The following is a 27,928-nucleotide window of genomic DNA, read 5'->3' on the forward strand; positions in this document are numbered from 1 at the left end:
TGAAAGAATCTCTCAGGGTTTCAGGTGAGAGACTCATGTATGTTAAGGCAGTGTTCTCCACAAATCAACCTGAAAGGAGGGCAGCAATCTACAGGGTGGGGTTTCGGTGGCTCCTAACCACCCTCTGTAGTCCCTAAGCTGACGTTCAGTAATTTGGGTGATACACAATGCGGAGGGGGTGCATTCCCCTGGTGGAGTCACAGACCCAACTATTAGGGGGAAACCTTCTCAAGGTGAGGAATATTAGCCCAATGGCCTGCCAGGGGTTGACCTCTGGTCCAGCATTGGAGGCTGGCCGAGGGCTGAGTTCTTACAGATCTGTTCATCCCCCTCTTGGAGTTCTTCCTGGTTGAAACTGGCACAATCAGCCTTCACTGCCCCTACTTTCTAGCTTAGGCTTCTTCTGAAGGAGCCCTGGATGGAAATTTTAGGCTTTCACCATGTCATTTTGTCCTTTGCCCAGACCATTCTTTCATTCCCCAGTGCTGTGTCCCACCCCTTCCTCAGCTCCAACAAAAATGCTTCTCCTGCGGATATACCATTTGGTTAAGTGAGAAGGAGTTGAGGGCTTTCTGTGGGTCACCTGTTGTCACTGTTCTCTAGGACCGAGAATGCCAGATGGAGCCTCCTCCCAGGACAAACTTTTCAGCCACAGCCAATCAGGTGAGACCCTGGGCCAATCTAAAAGCCATCACTCCCTCCCCCTCTGTATCCTTGTCTATCTCCCTTGGCAACAAGGGAGACTGGCGTGGTCAAGGATCCCTCTGGAAATCTGCCCTCCTCATCCACCCACCTCCCTGCTCCTTGTCTAGTCTCTGAACTCCAGGCACATGAGACAGTAGGTCTCCACCCAGAGAGCTCTATATCAGCCCAGGGCAAGACTGTCCAAGGCGGAAACAGGTATGGCTTCTGGAAGTTCCTGCAAACTGGGAAAAACATTCATTCCCCCGGATTCTCTACAGCCTGTGGCACCTCACGGCTGACTCTGAAGTGCTAGCACTCTGACCCTGCCCATCCAGCAGCCTTCAGTGTTCCTGCAGACGCTCCTTCCACCTCAAGTCCCACTGGATAGCCATGCTGATTTGGGCAGGATATGGTGCCAGGTGACCTGAGCTCAGCGCCCAACTCTGCTGCTCACACTGCAAGATCCTAGGCAAATCATGTCACCCTTAATGCCTTAGTCTCTTTCTCTGCCAAATGAGGATGACAACAGCCTCACAGGGTTGTTGGAGGGCTCTGAATAAACACTGAAGTACAGTGCAGTGTGGAGAACTGGCCCATGGGTGAATTATTCAATGTAAGGTGTGCCTATCTGGCCTCCAGGGAGCAGTGACTGTTCAGATCTGGGGAGCACACAGTGCGGCCGGGGGCATTTGCCCAGCCCCAGATCCATGCTGCTTCCTCTGCTACTATCCTTGGTCTTCTCTTACTGTCAGAGACAGTTAGCAGGGGTTCCCTTACTTTTGGTTATCTTTTATGCTGATAAGTTTTGCTCAGGGCTGTAGACAGCCAGCCTGAGCCAATACGTTTATCCCATCCCTACAGGGGGAGTCCTTTTTAAAATTTCCTAGTTCAGAGTCTCACAAATCCCTAAGAAAACTGTGAGCTAGCTGATCTCTGCCCACTTGTTCTGCCCTAGTGGAGGTGGTAGGCTGGAACGATACTGCATCTCCAGCTGACAACTGAGCCCCTGGGTTGCACGGTGGAAAGCCCAGCCCCAGGGTGCTCTGAGAGCCCCTTCATTCCTGTCCTAGAGCTGACAGTTAGCAGGGAAGACAGACACTGAATACATAATTAAGGTGGGCCAAGTAGAGGATACTATGAAGACCTGTGACGGGTTGAAGATCGACTCCTCAAGCCCTAAAGGCTGAAGAGGAGCTGGCTGGGTGGAGGTTTTGCCCTAAGATGATCTTCTCATCTCTCCCTTGCCTAGTGGGAGATCTATGATGCCTACATGGAGGAGCTTGAGAAGCAGGAAAAGACTAAGGAGAAGGAGAAGACAAAGACTCCAGTGGCTAAAAAAACGGGGAAGATGGCGATGAGGAAGATGACAGCTATGGAGTCCCAGGTTTGGTGAGGGCTCCCATGGCTCAGTCATAGAGAATGACTGAGTGGTACCTTGGCTCCTGGTTAGACAGAAGCCTGGCTGTCTGTGAGGACTTCACAGACACTTAAGGCAGGATGCTAATGATACTTATGAACAGTTCTTTCCTTGTGGGAAGGTGTGAGGAGAGCTATAACTGCCTCTGGCATTCCACAGATCACCCCAATTTTATATAGGTCTGGAGGCTAGAAGGAATTCAGGATTGTTAGGGTAGGGGGCAACAGAAGACATGAATGTTATTAAAAGCCTGATGTGCACGCTGGAAGAGCTTGGGAGTCTTCCCATGGCAGAGTGGCATGTGAGGATAAGGCACCACCTCCCTGGCCAAAAGTTCATGGGGTTTGGGAGGGTGATTTTCTCTTGGACCTTCAGTCTTTGGGTTTACTTGCACTCAATTCTTCATGTCCAGGAGCCAAGTCAGAGCTGATCACAGCTGATCATAGAGTCCAAGCCAATGGGTATTGAAACCCTGTGTTGGATTTGCCATGAAGAGCTATGCAAGAGTCATAATAGAGGTCATGGTTGGGAGCTCACTGTGGGTGTAGCCAGCATAGGTTTGGAGATCATCATGGAAGTTAACAGTGATAGGTCACTGCAGGGAGGGTCACCACAGGGAGATGCTGAGGGGCCACATTTGTCCCTTCAATAGAGAGAGAGCTGGGTCAGGAGCCAGAGTCCCATTACGGAGATCAGGATGAGTTTGACGTGCAATGGGGAGGGAAGGACAATGTCCACAAGAAGGCAGGGTCAAGTTCAGCACCTCGGAGAGCTCCCAGACAGCTCTCAGGGAAATGGTTCTGCTCCACTCCAGAACAGAAGCCAGATTGTACTCTTCCTTTGTCTGAAGTCTGTCCACTTCCACTCAATTCCATGCCCGTGAAAAGTCACATTTTAGGGGACGTTTGAGGGTTCCCGGCCCTGGCTGCCCAATTCAGTTTCATTTAATCACAGAGCAAGCGCTTGGTGATCATGACCATGCTGAGTACTGGAACCCTGAGGTGAAAGATAAGTCCCTGCCCTGAAGGTTGCCCTGTTCAGACCCTTAACTTTCCCTGCACCGTTCCCTAGAGGTTAGGGGCTTCAGAGGGGCTGTTGGACTGGGTCCAGTTTCGCTTGAAGGTCCATCAGGGGTTTGGCTATGGGCTCTGGCTCTTAACTGCAGTCACCAGGACCCACAGACCAGAAGAGAGATCCCTGTGACTGAGACTGAAAACTGTCCTTGGGTCTCAGCCCTACCAGAGCTGGTGTCTAGGGAGGCAGGACCACACTGGGTTCTTCCAGCTTGGCTAACATGAAAGGCTGTGATGCAGGCAGATTCCAGCCCTCTGAACCAAGAAATACAGTGGAACAGGACACTGGGGGTATAACATAGACAGTTAATACTTTAGTATTCTATTCAACCTCCCCCCAAGGGAACTGATCTCTAACTGGGAATCCCAAGTACTGGGCAAGGCTATCTGTAGAGCAGATTGGGGGTGGCAGTTGCCTTCCCCTTTGCTGAGGCCCAGCACATGAACAGAGTGATACCCCTTTCTCAGAGACCCAGATCTGATTAGGTTGGTATAAAATTCAAGTGTGTGGGAGGAGAGAAAGCAGAATAACTTCATGATACTCTGTCAGAAGGTCTGCAGGGGTAGATCTCAGGTTTCTGTCTCACTAATGATTTGGGTGAATGTAAGTTTGTCTTATCTGAGAGATTAAGACAGCGAAGGGGGAAAGGGCTCAGAGGCCACAAGTTCAGTCAGAACCAACAAAGAGCTGTGTCTGCTCAAGTAGCATAGCTTCCGGAACCATACTCTCTCCTCAGAGCGCATGTGGATCCCTGAGTCTCCCAGGACCAGGAAAGGGTGGTCAGGCTGGGTAGGAACTGGCTCTCTGTGCGGGGCTGAGAACACAGGCCCTAGAGTCCACAGATTTGAGTGTACATCCTGGCTTTGCTGTGGAGCTAGATTTTTCTAAAACCTGTTCCCTCATCTGTAGACAGCCTAATGATACCTGATTTGCAAGACTGTCGTGAGAACCCAAGATAATATATGCACAGCCCCTAAAATAGTACTTGCTTGATACTGGTTGACGGGTGGTGGCTGTTAATATGCCATGCATGGCTGATGGAACTGGGAGGGTTCGCCTGAAGGAGTGCTGACTCGAGGAATGAGGCGCTGTCCTCCTACATCAGAGGACCTAGCATCTGGCACACAAGTCTCTATGGCTGGAGGACAGAGTTAGGACCATGGGTATAAGACCCAGGGAAGTAGGTTTCAGCTAACACGCTGTCTTACCGTACAAGATACTGCCTGACCTGGGGAGAGGTGTTTGCCAGGAAGCTGCTGAGGGGGAAGGATTCCTGCTTTGGGTCAGGGAATAGGGGGTAGTGGCTGGGACCAGGTGAACTCTGAGAGTTGTGATTATAAGACTCCAGTGAATGTCCTTGGTCAGTTTTCTGAAATAAGCTTGGAGTCGGTTTGAAAACTGATGAGAGAGTCTCAAAGGCAGTCCCCCATGTGTGACTTTGTAAGTAATCCCCCACCACACTGGGCCGCATGATTCCTCTGACACCACCATCACCATCACCACCGGGCACTGGGCTACTAACACCATGGTGCTTATTACATTTAATCCTACAACGACCCCATGACGCAAGTGGCATTATCCATCCCCACCGTATCAGAGTACTCTAAAACACAGAGATGTAACTTACCTAAAATTGCCACTCGGCTCCTAATCTGTGGGATGGGATGGGGATGCAGGTCCGTGTGGTCCCAGAACCCGTTCTCTTAACCACTGCCTGACACTGTCAGTCCTGGGAAATCTCATCTTTGAGAGCCATGGGCCTGGCCCTCTGGAGCCCCTCTGGAGGGCTGTCCACTCCACTGGTTCATTCCTGCCACCTGCCCTAAACTCTTTAGGCCCGTCTTGCCAGCCCCAAACTCTTTGCTCCTCTTTTAACCTGTTAAATGGTTTACGTTATGGAATTTCACATAATGATGATCCTGTTTTTTTGTTCAGAATGAGTCATTTTCCCCTGACATGAAACTTCATGCTTTCTCCTTGGCCTGGGCCGTGGACAGGGCCCTGGGTTAGGAGTCAGTTCTGCCTTGTACTCCCTGTGTAAAAGCGGGTCTCTTTCCTCTCCCTGGGCCTCGGTGTCCTCCTCAGCTCTTGACTAAATAAGTTGGACCAGAAGATCTCTGAGAACTTTAACAGGAGCCCTTGTTGCTCAGGCTGGTGAAACTTCTGTCCCCACCAAAGAAGTCTCCTACCTACCCTGTCTGCTGTCCCCTCCAATACCCCTCCTGGGCTCTCTTCAATGCCCTGTCTTGTGCTCAGAGATACGCCTTCCCCAGGATAAGCTCAGGATGAAAGAGCAGGAGGCAGGCTCTGCTCAGGGGCCAAGTATGGCAGTGCAGACTCCTTGTGCCACTTGTGAGCTGGGCATTCCCAGAAGAGGATGTTGGGGAGAACTGGGCCTTGAGGCACAAAGAGATACCTTTACAGAGCTATCTGGGGTGGGTGGTGTCAAAGAGGCATCGCTGAACCAATTGTAAGTCAGGGCTGTGGCTCAGGGCACGACCTTCCAGATGCTGGCTTAGGACCTGTGGCTCCTGTATCTCCACAGAGTGATGACATCATCAAAGTGACCCAAGCTGCTAAAATCGTGGAGCGGATGGTCAACCAGAACACATATGATGATGTTGCTCAAGGTGAGACTTAAAGTGCTGGCAACTACTATTATTACCTGTATTAAAAATCCCTCATACAGGGGCTTCCCTGGTGGCGCAGTGGTTGAGAGTCCGCCTGCCGATGTAGGGGACACGGGTTCGTGCCCCGGTCCGGGAAGATCCCACATGCCGCGGAGCGGCTGGGCCCGTGGGCCATGGCCGCTGAGCCTGCGCGTCCGGAGCCTATGCTCCACAACGGGAGAGGCCACAACAGTGAGAGGCCCGCGTACCGCAAAAAAAAAAAAAAAATCCCTCATACAAAATGAGTATTTGAGTGTCCCATGCTAGGTCCTACAGGTGCAAGGGGAGAAAAAATAATCCCTTCTCTGGATGTCACTAGGGAGGTAAGGCTTAACACAGGTCAAACAGGAACAATGGCGTAAGAAAAAAATGGGTGTGGTGATGAGATCTGACAATGGTGCAGCAAAAAATCTGCACATTAGTGATTTAATAGCATCTTTCTAACAATCCTGGGAGGCGGCAGAGCAGAGATTTTTATCCCTTCTTCATACACGACAAAGTTAAGGCCAAGGCCACCTGACTAGTGAAAGGCAGAGAGGACCCAAACCTAGGTCTTAAGCCACCTAATTCTGTGCTCTGTTCTCTACTCTGTCCAGCTTAGGGACCATATAAGTGATAGAACGCAGACAGAAACTGCTCTGGGGATCGTCAAGAATGGAGGAGGGGAAGTGAGGAGTGGCAGCAGTCAAGGAAGGCTTCAGGGAGGGCTGAGCTGGATGCCAAGGGATAAGCAGAGTTTGAGTGGGAGATTAGCAGAGGGCAGGTGTGCTGGGCAGGAGACAGCACGAGCAGTGACTCAGTGGTGAAAATGAATTGGAAAGGACTCTGGGAACAAGGGGCAGCAGGCTCAGTGACCCCGACAGGGTCTCTGTTGGAAAGTGGTGAGAGTTCAGGCTGGAGAAGTGGTCGGGGCCACTTAAGAAAGGGCCTCGAATGTCGTGCAGGGAATCTGAGCTTTCTCTGCAGAGTTCAAAGATACTGTCCAGGCAGGGACACAGCCCAAGGAGAGCAGGGCTGGAGGAGGGTACCACTGGGCAGAATACAGCGGCAGAGGCGAGGGTGAGGTTCCAGTGTGGGTAGAGTGGGCCTCACTGCACCTTACCCAGAATGCATCATCAGGGTTGGAGAAAAAGGTGCAGTTACAACAGTGAACAGCAAGCACCAGCCTTCCCTGGGAATGGCCTATGTACCAGGCGTTGTACTGTGCAGTTTACATGTATTATTCTGTTTCATCCTGACAGCCACACTGTCAGGTGAAAACCACTATTATCTCCATGTTATAGATGAGACATTCAGGCTGAAATGTCACCACTTGTTCGAAAACACAGCTAGTGTGAGGTGAGAGCGGCACAATCAGGACTCGAACACAGGCCCCCTGGACCCATAGCCTAAGCACTTTAGCACGAGGCCACAGAGCCACTGAGCTGGAAGAGACATTTCAAATAAACACTCAATAGGTCTATGTGAGTGATTAATTAGTGACGAGGTGAAGAAAGAGATTGATTCAGAAACGCTTAAATCCTGGGGGCCTGGGAAATTCTGGTGTCTTTGACAGAGCCAGGGAAACGGAATCCTTCCCATGGCATGAACAGCACATTCCCAAGTGGCTTGTATTTCCCTAAGAGGTTGTGCATTTATCTGGAGCAGCTGCCTCCCCAGAGCTGGCAGCTCCCCACTGCTGGCTGGTCTCCTCTGCTGACAGCCCAGGGCTCTTCTTGGTGACTTGATGCTCATTGCTCACCCATGGGACAGAGAAACCAGGGCTGCCAAGACCAGCAGCCTAAACAAGCCCCCTTGTTATCATTCAGGCTGGAAAACGACCTTGAGTGCTTTTCAAAGCTGTCAAAGTACACGGCGGCTGTGAATGAATTTGTCACTCACACAGCTTGGCTTCCTGAAACCCAGACTCTGCAATCAGCCCACCAAAGAGCTGCAAACATGATTAATATCCATGGAGAAATTGGCCTTGGTGAACCTTTTTCATCTATGAGAACACAGTCACAGAAAAATGCATTGAACCTTGATTTTTTAAAATTGCATACACTTTTCCCTTTGGGAAGAAGTGAAAACAGAGAAGTGTTACCAATTAATCTCCTCTCTGAAACGAAGTCTTTTCAAAGATAGTCTGAGCTCAGGGATCTCTGATGTGATCAAGGCTCATGCCTCTGACCACTCTAATCTTTTTTTTTGTCTGAGCCATTTTTGAGGGCTGAATGTAGTCCCCAAGCCTCGAAGTGTGGGGCGTTGTGAGAGAGGCTGGGGCCGTGCCTGGGCACGTCCTTGACCACGTTGGATAAGAGGATCATTTTCTAATGGGTTGGAAAGAAGACCGAGAACCATTTCCCTTCTGTTGATCTATTTTGTTGCCTTTTTTGAACAGTCATCAGGTGTCTGCTCTGTGGCTGGCCCCTGTGCTAGGGACTGCGGGTCCAGAGATGAAAATAACGTACTTCCTGCTCCCCAGGAGCCGTCTGCCGGAGCGGGGAGACAGGCAAAAGGATAAAGAGAGGCAACGCTGTATGACACACGTTTCAGCAGACGAGAGGCAGGGCTGGGACGGAGGAGGAGGTGAACTCTGCTCAGCAAGAAAGTGAAGGCCTCACAGAGTAGGGGGAGTTTGATCTGGATCTAGAGTGAGTGGGAGTTTTCAGGAGGAGCAGGACATTTTAGACACTGTTTGATACAGAGGGTAGGTGAACAGTTGGCTGGAAATGACATGGGAGTAGCGGCCAGGAGCCTCGGTTTGACCAGGGAGCCCCTGTGCAAGGGGAGACATTGAGGGGTTTTCAGGGCAGTAGGGGAGGTGGTTTATTCTGCAGAATGTGGACTGGAGGAGCGTCCGGAGGTAGAGAGACCAGCTAGGAGGGTGGCGTAAGAGTCTGGGTGATGGCTTTTGGGGCCTGAACCTAGGAAGTGGCTATGGGTCTGGAGAGAAGTGAATGGACTAAAAAGATAATCAGAAGGAAAACATGAGAAATGATGGGAAAAGATCAGTCAAGGTTTACCAAGATTTCTGGTTTAGACAAGTACAAGGATGGAGGGGGCTTCTACCTAAGTTAGAGGAAACGGGAGGTAGAGACAATTTAGGGCAGGAGATGAACTTGAGCTCAGAGGACCCATGAGGGGACCAGGCAGCTTCACTCCAGCGGGGCTTGGCTGTGGATATGAAGATGGACAGACGTGGAATTATTACCCTCAAGGACATAGCCTCTTTAGTGTAATTTACCTCCAAAAACAACAATGACAGTAACAACAACATTGTAGAGAGCTTACTCTGTGCCAGGTATTTTTCTAAGTACTTTACATATATTAGCAATTAATCCTCACAACAGTCCTTTGAGATAGGTACTATTACTAGTCCCACTCTGAAATACAAAGAGGTTAATTGTTTGGGCCAAGGAGGTCCAGACAGAAAGTGGCAGTCCCAGGGCTGACTCAGCCTGTGTGTGTTTAAGATTTTAAGTACTACGAGGACGCTGCTGACGAATACCGGGACCAGGAGGGTACGCTGCTGCCTCTCTGGAAGTTCCAAAATGACAAAGCCAAGCGCCTGGCCGTCACCGCCCTCTGCTGGTGAGTATAGACATTGCGGAAAACCTGGAATCCCTGAGCGCCTGCTGCATGCCAAGCCCTGAGCAGGGCGCTTCTACCGCGCTTAAGCACTTTGAAGGTGACGCGTAGCATTACGGAAAAACGTGAGACTGGGATTCTTATGGGATCGTCCCAGATCTCTAAGCTCAACAGTAGATGTCTACAGTGCAGTTAAGGCACCACTGTACAGGGGAGAGCCATGTCCATTTCCTGGGCCAAGGGGTTCTTATTTCTCTTGCAGGAGTCCAAAGTACAATGATCTGTTTGCCGTGGGACATGGCTCCTGTAAGTAATCCGGCTATTTGTTCATTTTCTCACTCAACCAGCAAACACGAAGTACCTACGCAGTGCAGAGCTCTTTGCCAGGTGTGAAAGATACAAAGATGACGAAGTCTAGCGCCCTCAGGGTGCTCACAGTCTAATGGAGAAGACCCACTGTCATACTGGTAATTAGTGCTGGATGAAGGAATATGCCAAAATGAGCCTCGAAGGAGTTATTATGGTAAAGGGAGCAGCATATGCAAAGGTCTGGAGGCATGAGCAATATGGGAGGAAATGAAGCTGTAGAGGGGGCCAGGGTTAGCCCCCAAAGGGCTTGGTAAGCCATTCCAGGAAACTTGGACCTTCTCCGGAGGGGAAAACACTGAAGGAATTTGACAAGGGCTGGGACACAACCACTGCAGGGGGGATTTGCAGGCGTGAGACTGGAGGCTGGAGACCAGCTAGGAGACTGGGGAGGCATCCCAAGGAGAGATGGCAGGATGTGAACCACCAGCGTGGAGTGGAGATGGAGAAGTGGATTTGAGAAGGATGAGAAGGTAGACTGGACCAGACCTGGGGAGGGATTTGGTGGTGAGCCCTGAAGGAGGAGAGCTTCCTGAGCAGGCCCTGGAGCAGGTGGGGTGGGGAAGGGGGGCAAGCACTTGATGTTCATCACTGGCCCCGAACCCTGGGAGACCACCGCCTTCCGGGATGCTCCCGTCCCCGCCAGTTTCCATCACCCCACAGCAGGAGGCAACACGGTGGAAACCGTGTGGCACTTTGCTTTCCCTTCGTGTTCCTTGGTCCCTGCAGAAGCCCCTGCCTCTGCGCTGGCCTGGGCGTTCCCTCTTCCTAACGGGAGAGGGCCCCATACTTCGCGCTAGCCACAGCTCCCTAGGCGAACAACATGTGCTCTGGCTAGGAGGATTAGCTTCTGCGGACAGAGAGACCTTCCCATTCTCTAAGCTGCTGCTGGCTGGCAGGCGTACAAGCTCCTGGTCTCTGCCCCTCAGACCGCCTGTCGGCCCAGCCCATTCTTTGACCAGTGTCGGGGAGGGAGGGGAGGGCCAGGAGGAGTGGGTGTTTGTCATTCCTCTCAGGGAGAAGCCCTTGGAGCTGCGCCCAGTCTCGTGGTCTGGGCCGCCTTTGAGGATGCCCTAAATGCCCGCTTTGTGTCCCCACTCCTGAGGATGGGCTACTGCCAAGAGGGAAGTGCCCACCCCCTCTGGCAGGGAACTAGCACATTCCTCCCCCTCTGCTGCAGCTACTGGGCCGGGAACAGGGCAGGGGGCTGAGCAGGCCCGCCCAGGAGTGGGTGTGGACCCGTCTCTGAGGCTGATCAGCCCAGGCTCTCTGCCCAGGACTGAGGTAGGGATGTGGGCTGCTCCCCAGCAGGTGGGAGGAGAAACTGCTTCAGCTCTAGCCCTATCCTCCTCTCGCCGAGGGCCAGGAGGGGCGTCAGCTGGTTGGGGTCATGTAGAGGTTGTCCATGGGGGCAGCCTTAGCCAGGAGCGGTGGAGGAGAGTAACCCACCCCACAGGAATCGATGGCCCCAAGCCCAACAGGCCCAGAGGCCTCCTTTGGGCAGGCACACACCCAGGAAGGGTCTCTTTGTCCTTTGTTGGCCACATCCACGTCCCTGGATGGAACTGCTATCAGCTGCAGACCTTCTGGCTGGAAGATCACTTCCCAGTGGTGTGACCTCGGGCCAGAAGCTGCTGTCAGCCTGGTGTTTTCACTGGTGACCTGGAGAGGCTGACACCTGCGGGCCCTTTGTCCCAGGGCCGTCATGAGACATGCGTGGAAGAAAAGCAGCAAATGTGCCCCATGAGCTATAGGAACCACTCTCACATAAAGGACAACCATTGCTGACTTGTCTGGCGTTCTGTCTCCTAGCTTTCCTGCAGGACCCTCCGGGGCCCTGAGCAGAGAGCGGGGGCTATAGGGACAGAGGGGTATCAGACAAGGCCCCTACCTCTTCTCTTAGAGAGCTGGGCCCGGCAGCGGCGGCAGCGGCGGTGGTATTTACTGTCACTGGTATGGGAGCTGTTGACCAGTTTTCCAACGGGCATCTATTCTCCAGAGCCTTGTACATGTCAGCATCAATCTGCGAAGGCCTGAGCAGAGCCAGGCTGGGCTGGAATGCAGAGGGGCCCCTGCATTCACTCCTGAGGTCACCCCTGGGAGTCCCATGCTCTCAAGTGCCCAGGTGCCTCCCTGGAAGAAAGAGGGACAAAGCTGAGGCAGGCAAAAGGTACCCTAGTTACTGGACGGGGTCATTGTGAGGGGCAGCTGGCTCACCAGCGTCCATCACACTGTCTTTGGAAATTCCCAGCAGCCAACCTCCCAGGATCAGACTCGGCCTCCTGTGGCCAGACTCTAAAGTGAGAATTTGGGTTTGTTGTTGGGTTTGACCCTGATGATCTCAGCCCAGGGCTCCTTTTGCCTGGAATTCCCAGATGTGGGTTCTCTGACCCAGCCAAATAAGACTTGGGCAGGGGTAGGCGTGCACCCTAGGAAGGACTGGGGCTAAGGGTGGTCATCTGGAGCCAGGCCAGGAGCAAGCCGGTGAGGAAAAGAGCCCGGGCAACTACCTGCAACCGCACAGAAGCGATCACACCCGCCTCCCCTCGTGGCTGCTGGGTACCAGATGGTGGACATGTCAGGCTGCATATAGGGCAGAGACTGGGGTGCCCTCTAGGGCCAGGCTCCATGTCTCAGCAGAGTGAAGAAAGGCTGTCAGCAGGTGAAAGCAGGTAGAGGAACACTGGAAGGCAAAGGAGGTAGTCTAGGAAGAGCTGGCCCACAGGGCAAAGCTGGGATGCAATTATATCAGTGCACCTGCTGCACTGAAGGGGTGCTTTCCAGCCCATTAGGCAGTTCACAGCAGGGAAATGGGGACTCCTCGTGATCTGCTGGGCAGGGATGGTGGAACACATCCTAGACACTGTGTGGTCCTGACTGGCTATCACACAGGATACAGGGAGGAAGCCTCCCAGCAGGACACATCTTAGAAAGGCAGAAGAGCCAACTGTCCCTCAGCCCAGCCTCTGAGGAACAGCACCCTCAAAAGGGGCCAGAGTCAGGCCTTGAGTCCCAGCGCTAAACCCATTCCCACTCTGCCCCACCACCTCCTGGCCGGTCCGTCAGCCTGCCCAGGCCAGGGATGCACTTGTAGGGATTTAAATCTTTCCTGATCATTTATTTGTCAGCTTCACTAATTAAGCAGTGTTAATTTCATTTACTGAAAATGGAAATTCATCCACCTCATTTCTCCCTGTTCATCCTCCACACACAAAATCCATCACTCCTCAGCTGCAGGCTGTGTAAAATTTACAGGACTAATTATGTTGTCAGGTCTCTTTGTAAATACAGTCCATAAAGGCCACTGTGCTCACTGGGTTGTAGTGCAAGGGCATTCCCATTGTTAGTTTAATTACTGGTTAGTTATTTAGGTTCTCAAATGTTTGCCTCATTTTCCCTAAATCAAATTAAATGTCCCGCTTGACGTATTCTGTCTCCAAGGCTGTGCTCTTATTTCCCACACTGTTTAAATATGACTTCTAATCAGGTGAGAGCTCTTGGAAAAGCCCAGCTACCTGGAAGGCTGGATCCAGCCTGGCACCATGGTCTGTGGGCCACACTGGAGGTCTGGAACACTCTAGCACTGATGTACTTTCTTGGGGGCAGCCTTGGGCCAGTCCCCTGCCTTTGGAGACTGAAAATCCTAATCCAAGGGGCATATCTGTTCCTGGAGTCCAAGGTGGCAGGGCTAGGGTGTGGGAAACTGAGGGAGGGTTTCATTCTTGTCATCAGAAGAGCTGGGGATTATTGCCTCTATCCCCCCGACTTCTAGAGGGATTGCTTCCAAACCACCGCAGAAAAAGGTACCATCACAGGCCTGCAAGCCTGGTAACCGCCCAGCTGTGAGACCAAAGAAGGAGCCCAGAGAAAGTGACAGAGACACCCGCAACTTATTGGATAGGGAATCTTACAAGTCAGAAGCAAAACGTCCTGGAGCAACACCCACACCGTGTATGGCAGACTGCACACAGGACATGGCCACAATCCTCACTGCTGGGGGAGAAGGAGGCTACCATTTATAGGGGGAATTGGCATCAGGTTGGCTCATCAGTCGCCAGGGAAACCAGCAGCTGGGGCAGGGGGCAAGCACGTAGGTAGTTACTGATTAAGTCCTATGATTAAGAGAATTAGATGGTCACGTGAGTAAGGTGTAGGTGAAGCAGGGACTGGTTGATCAGGGGATGCGCAGAGAGCAAGAGAACAGCCATCCTGAGTGGCCTCTCCCTCTGATTCCTAACAGTAGAGTTTGGGTCAACCTTCCCTGAGAGCCTACTGTATTAGTTTCCTACTGCTGAAGTAACAAATTACTGTGAACATGATGGCTTAAAACAACACAAATTTATTATCTCACAGTTCTGGAGGTCAGACATCTAAACTGCGTTTTGCTGAGCAAAAATCAGGTGTCAGCAGGACCATCCACTTCCCTGCCTTTCCCAGTTTGGAGGCTGCCCATATTCCACGGCTTGTGGCCTCCTTCCAGCTAGCAATTGCATCACTGCGATATCTGCTTCTGTTATCACACCTCCTTCTCTGACTCTCCTGCCTCTTTCCTTCCCTTATAAGGACTCCTGTGATTACACTGGGTCCACCCGGATAATCCAGGATAATCTCCCCATCTCAAGGTCTTTAATTTAATCACATCTACAAAATCCCTTTTTCTGTGCAAAGTAACGTATTTATGGGCTCCGGAGATTAGGACATGGACATTTGGGGGGCATTATTATGCCTACCGCAGCCCCCTCCGAGCGAGCGCCTTTTTCATGCCTTAAAAAGGGAGTCATTAAACAGCTGCTGCCTTAGAGTCAGTTCTGGGCTGGGTTCGTTTGGGAGCCACAGGAAGAGAGGAGGAGGCCTGCTGACCGACACTGTCTTGGTATCGTTGTCTCTGCAGCTTGGCATCTACTTCCCTCTGACCACGGACCTGGCTTTAGCCAGATGCCCCAACATGCCCTCTGTCTGCCTTGCCATCCCCGAATCCTGAGCCGAAGCCCAGGCTTCTCCTGACAGCCAGAACTCTCCAGAGTGATCTAGAGCTCTTCCTTGTAGGGCAGGGGTAGAGCTGTGAGGCGGAGGCCCACACTGGTGATTGCCAGTCCAAGAAGGCATCCATCCATGCTACTCACTGGGCACTACTCTGCTAGGGCCCTGGCAGAGGGAGCTGAGGGCAGTGAGAGCTTTGGTCTATGGTGGAATTAAGCCACCCGTCCCCTGAGACCATGGCTTTCTGAGAAGCATCAGATCAGGCTCTATTAGGGAGTTGATTCTCCTCCCCCAAATCTCGTGGATCATTGAAGGTCAGAGTCAGGGAGGCCTTAGACATTATCCAGCAGAGCAGGGTTAGCAGGAGGCAACTCTCTCACTGGAGAGAGTAAGCCTGCTGGGCCACGCCAGGGCATGCTCCCTCACTCCATCCTTTGGTGGCAGGCTAAGGAAAACACCTGCTCACAGCCACCTGTAATAATGCGGTACAGGTAGAGGAGTTCCTGGGGGGAGGGTGGGCACTCACAGAGGAGAGGCTGAACGGTCTAGAAGGCTTCCTGGAGAAGGGCAAAAGTGCAAAGTGGAGCTAAGGCCAGGCCAGCGGCCCTCTCCCCCTGTCTTGGAGTCACACACCACGTGGTTTCTCCTCCCCACCTCCCCTCCGCCCTCCCTCTGTCTTTCTCTCCCTTTCCCTTCCTCTATTCCTCTTTCCCTTTCACCCAGCCACACATACTCTCTGAAATCCTATGGCCTAGAATAACCTGGAATTCCTTCACTGGCCCCAGACTTCAGGGCTCCTGCCTCTTTATGTAATGGAGTGTGGAGTCGGGGGGCTCCCATCTGTGTCACTGGGCCCTCCGGTCCTGCTGTGGGGAGCCAGGTAGTCTGTGGGATTCAGGACAAAGTACCCCAGGGCCCAGGGCCCAAGGCTCTGTGAGCCTTGAGGCTGATAGGATTCTATCTCTCACTGGGAACTGAGGCGCTGTAGGTGACCTTGATGCCAATGTCTTACTGGGACTGCTGGTGACCTGGCTGGCGGCATCGTACTGGGAATGATGGCAGGCTGGGCGATGATGTCACTAGGACTGCTGGTAGCCTGAGCAACGATATCACGTGGAGACCATTGGTGGTCTGAGTAGTGATGTCATTTTAGGACTTCTAGAAGACAAGATGATGCTATCATGCTGGCACCGTTGCAGGTTAGGGCAGTGATGTCACGCTGGGCACACTTAGAGAGTGGAACAGTGAGGTCTCATAGGGGGCTGGAGATGGGCATGAGAAGATCATAGAATAAGACAGAGTGGAGAGGAAGCCCCAGCCGAATGAGAATTTTTCTCTGCTTTCCTGGTGAGGTTTGGCAGACAAAGGCTTGAACTGGAATTCAGGAAACACATGGTCTAGCCATGATTAGAAGCTGTGATCTTTTTTTTTTTTTTTGGCTGCATTGGGTCTTCGTTGCGGTGCGTGGGCTTCTCATTGCGGTGGCCTCTCTTGTTGCAGAGCACAGCCTCTAGGTGCACGGGCTTCAGTAGTTGCAGCATGTGGGCTCAGTAGTTCAGTAGTTGTGGCGCACGGGCTCAGTTGCTCCCCAGCATGTGGGATCTTCCCGGACCAGGGATTGAACCTGTGTCCCCTGCATTGGCAGGCAGATTCTTAACCACTGCGCCACCAGGGAAGTCCCGAGAAGCTGTGATCTTTATGTCGGGAAGGCTTGTTTGGTTGCAAATAGCAGAGACCCCTAGGGCCAGGTTAAGAACAGGAGGCTTATTGTCAGGATGCACGTGGCCTGGGAACGCAGGCAGGACCTCAGGCCTTAGTGTGGCTGGTTGCTCTCTGTGTCCCTGCCTCGTGAAATCCACGCTTCTCTCTGCCAGAAGTTTTCTCTCGTCATGCCTGACTGCCCTGGCCCTTACTCATTCTCTAGTCCAAGATTCTGGAAGGATTGGCTGTGCCAGTCGCCCCACCACCCCAACAGGTCTGGTGCCCCCTTCTCCTCCTTTCTCCACCTCCATGTAAAGATCAGATTAGTGCCACTACCCTGAGCAGAGTAACTGCAGCGATAAACAGGCTATTGGGTGTGGCAAACACCAAGCAATGGGTCTAACGCACTAGGGGACACCATTCTCCCCTCTGGCCTCAGTTTACCCAACTATAAAATCCAGGGGCCATAGTTCAGTGTCTAGTCCCAGTGGTTCTGTGAGTGGGTCAGAGATGTCCTCACTGCAGAGTTACTAAGCCGACCTAGGGTTTCCAACCCTCCTTTCCTGGTTCCACTGGTCATGAAGGCTCTGTGTGAGTGCAGGGGCACACAGTGCTGGAAGCGTGTCTAGAGAAAGTCATCACTGCTGTCCCTCAAGGGGCCAGATACCTTGGCACAGTGAGAGCGAGTGTGAGGTCATGCCTGCCTTTGCCCCTTGGTGCTATAAGGAGAGCATCTGAGAACTCAGCCTGAGCGTCACTCACCCAGCCACCCTGCCTTTCATTCGCCCTCTGGCCCGCCCACTCCCATTCTGTCAGTCTTGCCCAGCATCAAGGCCAGATTGGATGTCAAGGGCATCTACAGCTCACCTCTGGCCTGGCATTTAATACTTTGATTACCCAGCAAGGGCTTGCCCATTCAGCCACGGGGTCTGGCTCCCTGTCACCACACTAGGGGCTGCTGAGGGCAAGCCCACGTCTCCAGTGGGGTGTGTCTGTCCCTGCCAGGCTCAGCCCAGGGGGAGGCCCAGATCAGGTGCTCAGGATTTGGGTCATGAATTAAAGGAACGGCAAGTGACTGTCACACTGCCCGGTTCAAGCCCTTCGTGGTCTGGGTGGGAAAGACACTCCCCTCAGCCAACTGCAGATCTCTCCCTGAATTCAAGAGTCAGCCCTTGGGGCCCAGCCTGGAGCCCTACGCGGTGAGGTACTGCCAGCTTCCATCCCCCACCTCAAGGCCAGTCTTTGAGATAGTGCCGGGCACAGGGTGACCCAACCTGGCTTTCCTCACTTTCCCCAGAGCAGAAGCATTTTCCTTCCTGAACCACTGCGTGCCCTCCCCGTGGCTCAGGCTGGACCCTTGTACCTTCCACTCCAGGGGCAGCCCCCTCCTTGCACAGGAAGACTCCCGTGCAGTTGCTCAGGGGAGGGGTTCCTGACAGGAGTCCCAGAGCTGGTGACAGTTAGCCACGGCAAGGGAAGGTGGGCTCCCCCACAGACAGCTGCGCTGGTGGGCAGGCCGGCTGGCCTCAGCTTCCAGCTCTGCCCACCTAAGGCCAGCCTGGCTCCTGGCTGCTCCCTGCTCCCTAACCCTGGCTCCCAGGAAGCATCCGCTGTGCTTGCAGAGTGCCCAGGGTGAGGATAGCTGGGACCTGGTCATAGCTGGGCTCACGCCCAGAGCCCAGGGAGCCCAGCCCAGACTGTCCCTGAGCCCAGCCCAGTCACCTGCTCCCTCAAGAAAGGGGCAGTCTTAGACACAAGACAGAGAGAATGACTCAGCAAAACTCACCAAGGGCTTCCCTGGTGGCGCAGTGATTGAGAGTCCACCTGCCGATGCAGGGGACACAGGTTCGTGCCCCGGTCCGGGAAGATCCCACATGCCGCGGAGCGGCTGCGCCCGTGAGCCATGGCCGCTGAGCCTGCGCGTCCGGAGCCTATGCTCCGCAACAGGAGAGACCACAACAGTGAGAGGCCCGCGTACCACACACACACACAAAAAACTCACCAAGTTGGGGCTGCTTACCTATCCTTCCCGCCCATGGGCTCCTCACCTCAGGACTGGCCACTCTGGGAGGAGGGCCCAGGCCTGCAGTGGCCAGGGGCAGAGGAGATAGCCCTGGGGGGCCGGCAGAGCTAAAAGGCTGCCTTAGCATAGGGCCCCCAAGACGGGGCTGCTCTAGACTTCCACCTCTCCAGCTCTGGCTCTTCTGAGCTTGGGAAGGGTCCTGGGCTGGTGGCGGGAGAGCGGGAATGGACGGCTGGGACTGTATTCCATCCAGTGACTGCATTATCAGGATGGGCGCCAAGTGCGCGGAGCATGAAGGAGTGTGGGAGGCGTTCCCTTGCCATGGGGCGGGCCGGGAGGAGGACGTCTGCTGAGCGGTCCACTGTTGATCACCGAAGGCTGCGCCCAGGCCAGAGGGATAGCACTGTGGCCTATGGAAGCCTGACTGGCTGGCCTGGGACCTTTCGAATCTGGGAGCATGCTTAGAGCTAGGGCTCAGGCTGCAGCTGGGGACTGTGGGACCAGAGGGTCTGGGAAGATGCCCACAGGTGGCTAGTGTGGGACTCCTACAGGCAATTCCATGTTAGTCCAGACTGAACCCCTGTCGCTGGCTGGGGACGAGGGGTACATGGCCATTATCCCAGCACCTAAGGGCAGGAGATGGGCTGGGCATCTGGACCCTCTCTGAGGATACTGCTCCTTCCCAAGCCCACCCACATTCTTCACTTAACAACTCTTTGAGCCTGCAGCCCCCCCCTTTCCTGTACCCCAGGGAGACTAAAGAGAATGTCCGTCCCTCAGATATGCCTGGTCACCTTATCTGTTGGATCCTCTCGTGAACCCTGAGAAGGGGGTGGGTCAAGTCGCATGATTCTGTCTCACGGACAGAGAAGATGAAGCCCCGAGAGGTCTCCCACGCTCTCTGTCAGAGGCAGGACTGGGCAGGGCTTGTCCACCCTGTGAGGGAGGGGCCGGGGCTTCCCCAGCAGGGACTGTCCAATCACCGCCGCCCTCTTCCCTGGGCCAGATGACTTCAGGAAGCAGAGCCGGGGCATGCTGCTCTTCTATAGCATGAAGAACCCCAGCTTCCCCGAATACACCTTCAGCAGCGAGAGCGGCATCCTGTGCCTGGACGTGCACGTGGACCACCCCCACCTAGTGGTGGTGGGCCACTACGACGGCAACGTGGCCATTTACAACCTCAAGAAGCCCTACTCCCAGCCCTCCTTTCGCAGCTCAGCCAAGTCTGGCAAGCACACAGACCCCGTGTGGCAGGTCAGCCTTGGACCAGGGTGGGAGAAGTGGGTGGGACTGAGTAGCGTGTGGGCCTGGGAGCCACCGGACGAGGGGCCTTGGGGAGGAGAGGGCCACAGGCAAGGTCATGGGGATGACAGCTACTAGCTTAGAGTCCAAGGAGCTGGGTGTGAGAAGGGGCAGAGAAGGGCACAGGCGAGGCATCAGGAGGCAAGACGGTTTGTGGTAAGAGCTGGGGTCCGCTGCCTCAGAGCTCCCATCAAGCAGGGCCCATCTGTCTGCTAAGGATCTCGGATCTCTTAGAAGTAGTGGTCAGTGACTCAGAGCCCGTGGTGGGAAGCCCCCAGGGCCTGATGGGCCTCTGCTGAGTGTGTCAAGGGCTCCAAGGGTCTATGATCTTCCTCAGCTCCCCACAGGGGCTCTCTTCTGCCATCTGGGCTAGATTTGGGGAACTCCCAGATAGGGGTAGGCACTGCCCGTTCTCTGCCTTCTTGGTGGGGCTGTAAGGCCTGGTAGGTGATGTCTGTCCCTGAGGCTTCTGTGTAACACCCATCTTCTCCAGTCAGGCATATAATGGGACCATTACCTAGTCACTGGGGCTAGATTTCACCCTGACTCTGCGTCTCCCATCTTATTGCGCTGGGAGTGGATTTCACAGTTTCATTCTCAGAGTCTCTTAGCTCTGGCTTTGCAGGCCCTTCCTCACTGTGTTCCAAAGGTCCCCCTCCTTCTGAGGCTGTGTACCCTCACCCCATGGGCAGGCCTGGGAGAGTCTAAGCATAGATTTCTGCCTCAAGTTGCCCAAGGCCTCTGGGCTCCTCAGGCAGTGCTGGGATCTGTCTTCTCACCTTCCTCTCCTCCTTGCCCTGACAGGGTCTGCAGGCGGGCTCTGCACCCCTGCCTGTCTGGCCCTGAGCTTCCTGAGTCATGTGGACACCCCAGGCACTGGCTCTCAGCTCCCAGACAGGCCTGAGCAGAGGGAGGGCTGTCCAGGCACAGGGGATATGGTGGCCTCTCAGCTTCATCCTTTACCCAGAGCTGGGGCACCCCCTCCCCCTAAACACCCTCCCCACAGTTCTCGACCAAAGCAGGAGCCCGACTTGCAGCCTCAGGAGTTCTCTCCTCTGAAAAGCCCACTTCCCCATTCATCGCGTCCAGGCCCGCAGAAGTCTCCAGACAAGGGAAGGGTGTCTGCAGAGACTTTAAAGCCCAGGGCGAGGAGAAAAGACTCGCTTTGATCAAACTGAACCAGCACCAGCCCCAGCCCGGCTTTCCCAGCACGGGCAGACAGCCCAGGGCCAAGCACGGAGCATCTCTGGGTGGCCTGACTATCCTCCTCAAGCCCAGGAGAGGGCGAGGGGCCAAGGCCAACTACCCTACTCCCACTCTGCTCTGTTCTATGAATCAAATTGCAGGTTGGAGAGAGAAGTAGGGTGTGCAGGAGACACAGTTTCCCCTTCACTGGGCGGGTGCCAGGGACACTGGACGGGGTGGCCTTCTGTTCTCCCACCATCCTGTCAGGAAAACAGGGCTGCTGCCTTTGCAAAACCGAAGACTCAGAGTTCTTGGCTGGAATCAGGGCTTGCGACATGGGAGGGGCCTGCCTCTCACTCCTTTAATGACTTCCTGTTCTCTTCTTTCGCTCTCATTCCCTCCCTGCCTCCTCATTCATCCATTCATTCATCAACTCCTGCCTGTTCTCTTCTCTGGGAGCTGAGGATGCTCAGGGCTTGGTGTCTGGATACGGCAGCCACAGCTGAGCAGGATACGGAGTGTGCTAAGGAGGGCTCATGGGGGCGCTGAGGATTGTCCAGATTGTCTGGGATGGGGACCAGGGGCCAGAGGGCCAGGGAGGTCTTCCTAAAGGAAGGAACACCTAAGCTGAATCGTGAAGAATGAGGAAGTATCCGTTAGATGAAGAAGGGTACAAAGGGGTCACGCGTACACCGGAAAGACACGGGCAAGCAGAGGGGCCTGCTGGGCAACAACACACCGCGTGGAGCTCAGCGTCAGGGACTCCTGAGTTCAGTCGTGAGTGTGCTTCTCTAGCAAGTAGGAAGCTTGGACTTTGCATGTTAGTGGTCTCAAATGAAGTGTCAGTACAGAAGCCCGATGTATGAATAAGACGAGAGTGGGGCTGCTCTGGTAGGGTCAGGGGCCTGATTGCTTGAGGGTCCCCTGTTATCACTCCCCGCGTCCCCTGAGCTATTTTCACAAGGCTTCTAAGAGTTTGTCCCAGCAGAGTTTGAAAATCCCTGCCCAACCATCAGAGGGTTTGGGGCAGAGAAGTCCCACAGTCAGGTAGTGTCTCGGAGATGTCCTCTGGCCACAGCATGAGAGATCTTGAAGCCTGAGCTACAACAGGGGCAGTGGAGATAAAAATGAGGAGGTAGAGCTGTCGAGGCAGTCAAATCATGAACAGGAAACGACTGATTGGATATGGGGAAAAGGAAAAATTGGTGACGGTGCCTGGGACTCCAGCTTGGGGGACCCAGTAGGAAATCCGTGGATTTCTGGCCGGAAGTTAATATAAGAAGCCAGAGGAGGAGACGTCCTACTGGCAGTTGACTGTATATCCTGGAGCTTGAAGAAGAGCCAGGCTGACGAATGAGGCGTCAGAGACATCAGAGTCTAAGTCCTTCTCAACGGGACTGTGTCTTGGGAGGAACGAGATAGGTTGTTTTAGATCTCAGATGCCAGGCTGGGGGCAGACGGACTTTGTTCCATTGGCAGCGGGGAGCCATGGAAGGTTTTGGAGCCAGGGAGAGAACCGTCTGTCCGAAGGAGAGTGCAGCCCTGTTCAGGCCCCGCTGTGAAGCATCAACCACGACACTCTGCAGGGTGTGTGTGTGTGTGTGTGTGTGTGTGTGTGTGTGTGTGTGTGTGTGTATTCTGTGCTACACGGGGGAAGGGAAGGGGGCAGGAAGGATATGAGCAGACCCCTGGGGTCAAACATGCCTGCCCTAATCAGATAAGGCAAAAGAGAAGGAATTGGTGAAACAGGCCTCCGTCTCCTCCCTACCACCTGCTTCCTGGGCATTCATGCATTGTCTTAACCCCACTTCCACCTTGGCCCTCTTTATTCCTACCCTCCCACCTGGACCCCAGGAGCACGTGTGTGACTTGCACACACACACGTACATGGCTCATTGCATATACACACACACACCACCCCCCAGCTGGGCATCAGGCTGCTAAGTGGGGTGTGAAATACAATTTCCGTGCACGCTGGCGCTGCTCATTAAACACGTCCCTTGGCAGCTCCCTCGCGCCTCTTACAGCCTGGCCTTTGACACCCCCTGTCCCCTCCCCCCTTTAAAGGGACTGCCTTTACACAGAAGAGGAAGCGGTCTCAGCATCAGGGCTGCTATGACTTGTGCCTCACAAGCTCTGTGGTGTTCTAGGCCCCCCACTGAACGCACAAAAGAGCAGCCTGCCCAGACAGACCCAGGCGGGACTGGGTCTGCCCTCCTGCAGCTCTGACCAGTCAGGCCTGGGGCGTGGCCCCGGAAGAGCAATCCCCTCCCCGCTACACACACCCCTCAAGGGCCAGGTGACAACTGTGGTTACAGGCAGCAGCCCTGGGTTCCTGTCCTCCCTCACTGGGCCTCTGCTTGTGACAGGGGGAAGGGACAGTGGCCCCAGCACAGGAGGCCTGGAGGGAACTGGAGGGTGGGAAGATCTGGGCACCCAGCCCTGCCCCAGCTCTCCCGGACGTGGCTTGGCCAGGCCTCCACATCTGGCAACAGAAACTTGAGCCTCAAGCGTGTCATCTTCATAAGAGGACAGCTCTGTCTCCCAAACACTTTCGCATATGTTTGCTTCCAGCCCAGAGAAGATGGGTGGGGCAGGATTATTAACCCCAATTTGCAGATGGAGAAATGCAGCTCACATCTGAGATCTGGGAGCAAGATTCTGGAAGCAGGGGCTAGTGGTGAAGTGAAGTTGGGAACAGAAGAGAGCCGCCTAGAGAAGGCCAAGCCTGGATGGGGAGGGTGGTGGAGGGAGGCTGTTCCTCCCCACTGCCCAAGGAAGCAGGAAAAAGCCTCCCGAGAGCCTTGCCACCCTGATTCCTAGCATGATGGTAATACTGAGGATATCAGCTAATAATATTTATTGAACACTTCATATTTGCAATGTTCTGGCCTAAGGGCTTCACACTCATTGTTTCATTTATTCCTTACAACAAGCCCGTGCTATCGTGGCTCCTGTTTTGTAAATGAGGAAGCTGGTTGATGGGCTCTGTCCTTCCCAGGCTCTGTAAGGAGGTCAAACCCAGAGCCACTGCCTTCTTACAACTGGGCTCCTAAAACTCAACCCAGGGAGGAACCGGGCACCTCCAGTGCTGAGCCCGGACACTGGGCAGTGCCCCGACTGGCCTGCTGCCTCAGGATGCTCAGGGAGAGAGAAATGAGTGGAAGGAGGGAGGGCGGGGAAATCAGGGGATTCTGAGATATGGGCTCCCAGAACTGGCTTCTGGACCTCAGACGGGTTCTTGAGGGGCCCTAACCCAACACCCTAGAGCTCACAGTTTGGGATGTTTCAGGTCAAGTGGCAGAAGGATGACATGGACCACAACCTTAACTTCTTCTCTGTATCATCTGATGGCAGGATCGTGTCTTGGACGCTCGTGAAGGTGCCTGTTTCCCAGAAAGGGTCATGCCGGGGTGGAGAGAGGGAGTGGGGGGAGATGAATGACAGAGGGACCCCCAACCTTGCCGGTCCAGCCCCACCCATGTGCTTCCCCCTCCCTGTGTGACTGCAGAGCGAGCTGGTTCACACAGATGTCATCAAGCTGAAGGTGGAGGACAGCACGACCGAGGGTCTCGAGGGCTTGCAGATACACACAGTGGGTAAGAGCCCCAGCCCCTCACATCCACGCCTGGCCACATCACCCCAGCCCATGAGGTGTCTGGTCCTCCCTCTTTCTGCCGCACCGTGCCTCCACTTGTGCCTGACCGGAGGTAATGAGAAAGCCTGGCCCAGTGCACCCAGCCCTTGGCCATTTGCAGACCCTCCCTGTTTATGCAGATTGGGTGCTGTTATGCAGATCCAGCCCTGTTTATGCAGATCAGGTCCCTGTTTGCCCAGATCCTCTCCCTGTTTACTCAATTCCTCCCCTGTTTATGCAGACTAGAACCCTGTTTGCACAGACCATATCCCTGTTTGCAGACCCTGTCCCTGTTTACCCTGACCCTGACCCTGTTTAACTCAATCCCTGCCTTGTTTATCCAGGCCCCATTCCTGTCTGCAGAAGCCCTGGCCCGTTTGCAGAGTCCCAACTGCCCGGGACAAGCTGCAGGCCAGAGACCCAGTTTCTGTTTGCCTGGCTGGCCCCAGCCGTCCCTCACAAGCACCTGGGCTCAGGCCATCCTGGGTAGAGGAGGTGCTGGGAGCCTCCCTCCCAGAACTGGCCTAAAACTGTTCCCTCTTCTCCCAAGGCTGTGGCACTGCCTTTGACTTCCACAAAGAGATCGACTACCTGTTCCTAGTGGGCACAGAGGAGGGGAAAATCTACAAGGTGAGGCAGCACTGCCCTCAATGCCAGCTCCTTACAGGGCCTCTTAGACCTGGGAGCTTATCGTTCTCAAAAGACCCTCGGACAGATCTTAGGGCTCATCAGTTCTGGAAGGCTTCTTGCGGGAAGAGAATGCATTTCTTGACCTGCTTGGGTGGCGGGAAGAGTGGCCGAGTGCAGGAAAGGGGATGGAGAATCTAGAAGGTGACTTTGGCCCAGCCCAGCATCCTTCCCTCTGGGTCCTGCTCCCTTCCTGGGAGTGGAGGTTGGGGGGCTTGGAACATTCTGGGGAGACTTCCTGGAGGAGATCTGAACTTGAGCTGAGCTTCCAAGGCCAGGTAACAAGAAAATTTATCTCTGAATACCGGGTCCATCCCAGCCGGCAGCGGGATGGAACTTCAGGGCCAGTTTCTGCCAAGTCTCAGTGTTAGTAGGTGAACATCCTTCTGAACCTTCATCCACCCAGAAATAGCTCTGCCGCAAGCTTTTCTTAGGCTCTGAGACTCAGAATGTTAATTACAGGCCGCCTCCGGGAGCCCCTGAGGCCCAGGCAGAGCTGGTCTGAATGTAAAAGAGGTCCCCACCCCCACCCCCCTCCCAGTGGCTGTGCGGGAGAGAGGAAGAGGCTAGTTGGCCACTCAGTCTCCTGGAGGGAGGGTGTGAGGGGCCTGCTGGTCAGGGCAAGAAACCGAATGAGAAATCGTGAGATTGGGACTTGCTGCAGGCTCTGTACCTGCTCTCACCTGGGCAAGGTGGGATGTTTATCACTGCTGCAAGGCTTCTGTCCGTGCAGGTGGATCCAGCACTCTGTCTGCCCGTCCACAGGCCTTGGTCTGGACACAGGCGAGACACCACACCTCCCCCAGGGCCCCTTACACCTGCTCTGCCTGGGTTCAGGGAGGGAAGGCCTTTTCTGCCAGACCTGGAATCCTCTGGGCAGACTTCCCTCACCCTCCAGGAAGACTCCCCTGCCCAGCCCCTTAAGCTCCTCCTTTCTCTCTGGTTGCTTTGAGGGTGAGAAATGCAGCCGAGAGCTTGGTCCCAGCTCAGCTGTGACAGTGATGTGGGGCGAGGACAGAAGAGGAATCTCAGGGCCTGACCCTTTAGGGCCCCCAGGGAAGTGGTGGCTGCTGGCCTCTCTCACTCCTGAACCCCGCTTCCCCACCCTCACCCCAGTGCTCCAAATCCTACTCCAGCCAGTTCCTCAGCACCTATGACGCCCACAGCATGGCAGTGGATGCTGTGTCCTGGAACCCCTACCACACCAAGGTCTTCATGTCCTGCAGCTCCGACTGGACCGTGAAGATCTGGGACCACACCATCAAGTGAGGGGCCTGCCCTCCCTCAGGCACCACCCTGGGCTGGGGCCGGCGGGGCTCTGGCACCGTAAGCCCTCTGTGCCCTGAGCTTTCCACCCCTCCCCACTGCAGGACCCCGATGTTCATCTATGACCTAAATTCAGCCGTGGGCGACGTGGCCTGGGCCCCATACTCTTCCACTGTGTTTGCAGCAGTCACCACCAATGGGAAGGTGAGTGCCCCCTTCCTGACCCAGCTGACCCCCTACTGAAGGTAGGATGAGCTGTCTCAAGGTCTCCCTCCTGGAGAGCCCACGCCATGCCCAGGTCAGGTGGGGGAAGGCAGAACATAAGGACTGTGTGTCCTCAAGGGCCAGGCCACCCAGGGCCCTGTCAAAAGAAGGATCATTCATCCCATGAGGCCTGGAGGAGAGAGTGGGGCTGTTCACCTTGAAGGAGAGAGCACTCTGGGGGTTAAGGTGCCATGAGGAGCAGTTATCCTCTCTGAGGGCCCTGGGGAGGGAGCTACAGGGTGGCAGGTGCCAACCTGATGTAAGGAAAAATTTCTGAGCCAGAGTTGATCTGTGACGGAAATAGTGTCTAAAAGGCAACAAGGTCCCCATCCCTGGGAGTGTGCAAGCTGAGTCTGAGAAGGGGAGATGGAAGGGGCTCTATGCCGCAATGAGGGTTGGTGAAAGTTCAGAAACAGTTTGTGAGAAAATTCTTCTGCAGTACATTTTCCTTTTGGACTTTGATATACACTGAGAAGCACCTACCAGAAAAGAATATAGTGATTAACGCATCACCCTCGAGTCAGTCATCTATTTGCTGAACAAATGCGTAACCAAGGGTCAGCTGTGGTTCCCAGCTCCAGGCCAGGGCCTGGTGATTCAGGTTCCTGCTGTCACAGAACTTACGTTCCAGTGAAGGGAAAGAGACAAAAGGAACAACAACAAAACCCCCAATAGAGTTAAGTGCTAGGCAGAGATTAAAAGAGGATGATGTATGTACACCCATGTTTGTAGCAGCATTATTCATAACAGCCAAAAAGCAGAAACAACCCAAATGTCTGTCAACTGATGAATGGGTAAACAATAGGTGCTATATCCACGAGGAGTATTATTCAGTAATAACAAGGAATGAAGTACTGATGCATGCTATATCATGAATGAACCTTGAAAAATGCTTAGGTTAAGAAGCCAGTCACAAAAGACCAAACATTGTATGCTTCCATTTATATAGGTCTAGAATAGGCAAATCTATAGGGACAAAGTAGATGTGTGGTTACCTAGGGCTAGAGGAGTTGGGAGAAAACGGGGAATGACTTGGTAATAGGTATAAGGGTTCTTTTGGGGGTGATGAAAATGTCCTAAAATTGGTTGTGGTGATGGTTACA

At 54.1% G+C, this 27,928-nt stretch overlaps 1 protein-coding gene across 1 annotated transcript in view; it reads left to right on the plus strand.

The window, feature by feature from the left end:
* The window catches only part of DNAI1 (dynein axonemal intermediate chain 1), a 60,420-nt gene that overhangs the window by 27,724 nt on the left and 4,768 nt on the right, over positions 1–27,928 (plus strand). Inside the window, exons 8-18 of the mRNA XM_067745481.1 lie at positions 604–663; positions 1,934–2,068; positions 5,721–5,805; positions 9,300–9,417; positions 9,677–9,720; positions 19,491–19,738; positions 24,264–24,353; positions 24,483–24,570; positions 25,159–25,238; positions 26,412–26,560; positions 26,666–26,765. Of these exons, the coding sequence (XP_067601582.1) occupies positions 604–663; positions 1,934–2,068; positions 5,721–5,805; positions 9,300–9,417; positions 9,677–9,720; positions 19,491–19,738; positions 24,264–24,353; positions 24,483–24,570; positions 25,159–25,238; positions 26,412–26,560; positions 26,666–26,765 (1,197 nt within the window). The remainder of the gene's footprint in view (positions 1–603; positions 664–1,933; positions 2,069–5,720; positions 5,806–9,299; positions 9,418–9,676; positions 9,721–19,490; positions 19,739–24,263; positions 24,354–24,482; positions 24,571–25,158; positions 25,239–26,411; positions 26,561–26,665; positions 26,766–27,928) is intronic.

This window comes from Pseudorca crassidens, chromosome 7 (genome assembly GCF_039906515.1).
Source record: "Pseudorca crassidens isolate mPseCra1 chromosome 7, mPseCra1.hap1, whole genome shotgun sequence".
Lineage (NCBI taxonomy): Eukaryota > Metazoa > Chordata > Mammalia > Artiodactyla > Delphinidae > Pseudorca > Pseudorca crassidens.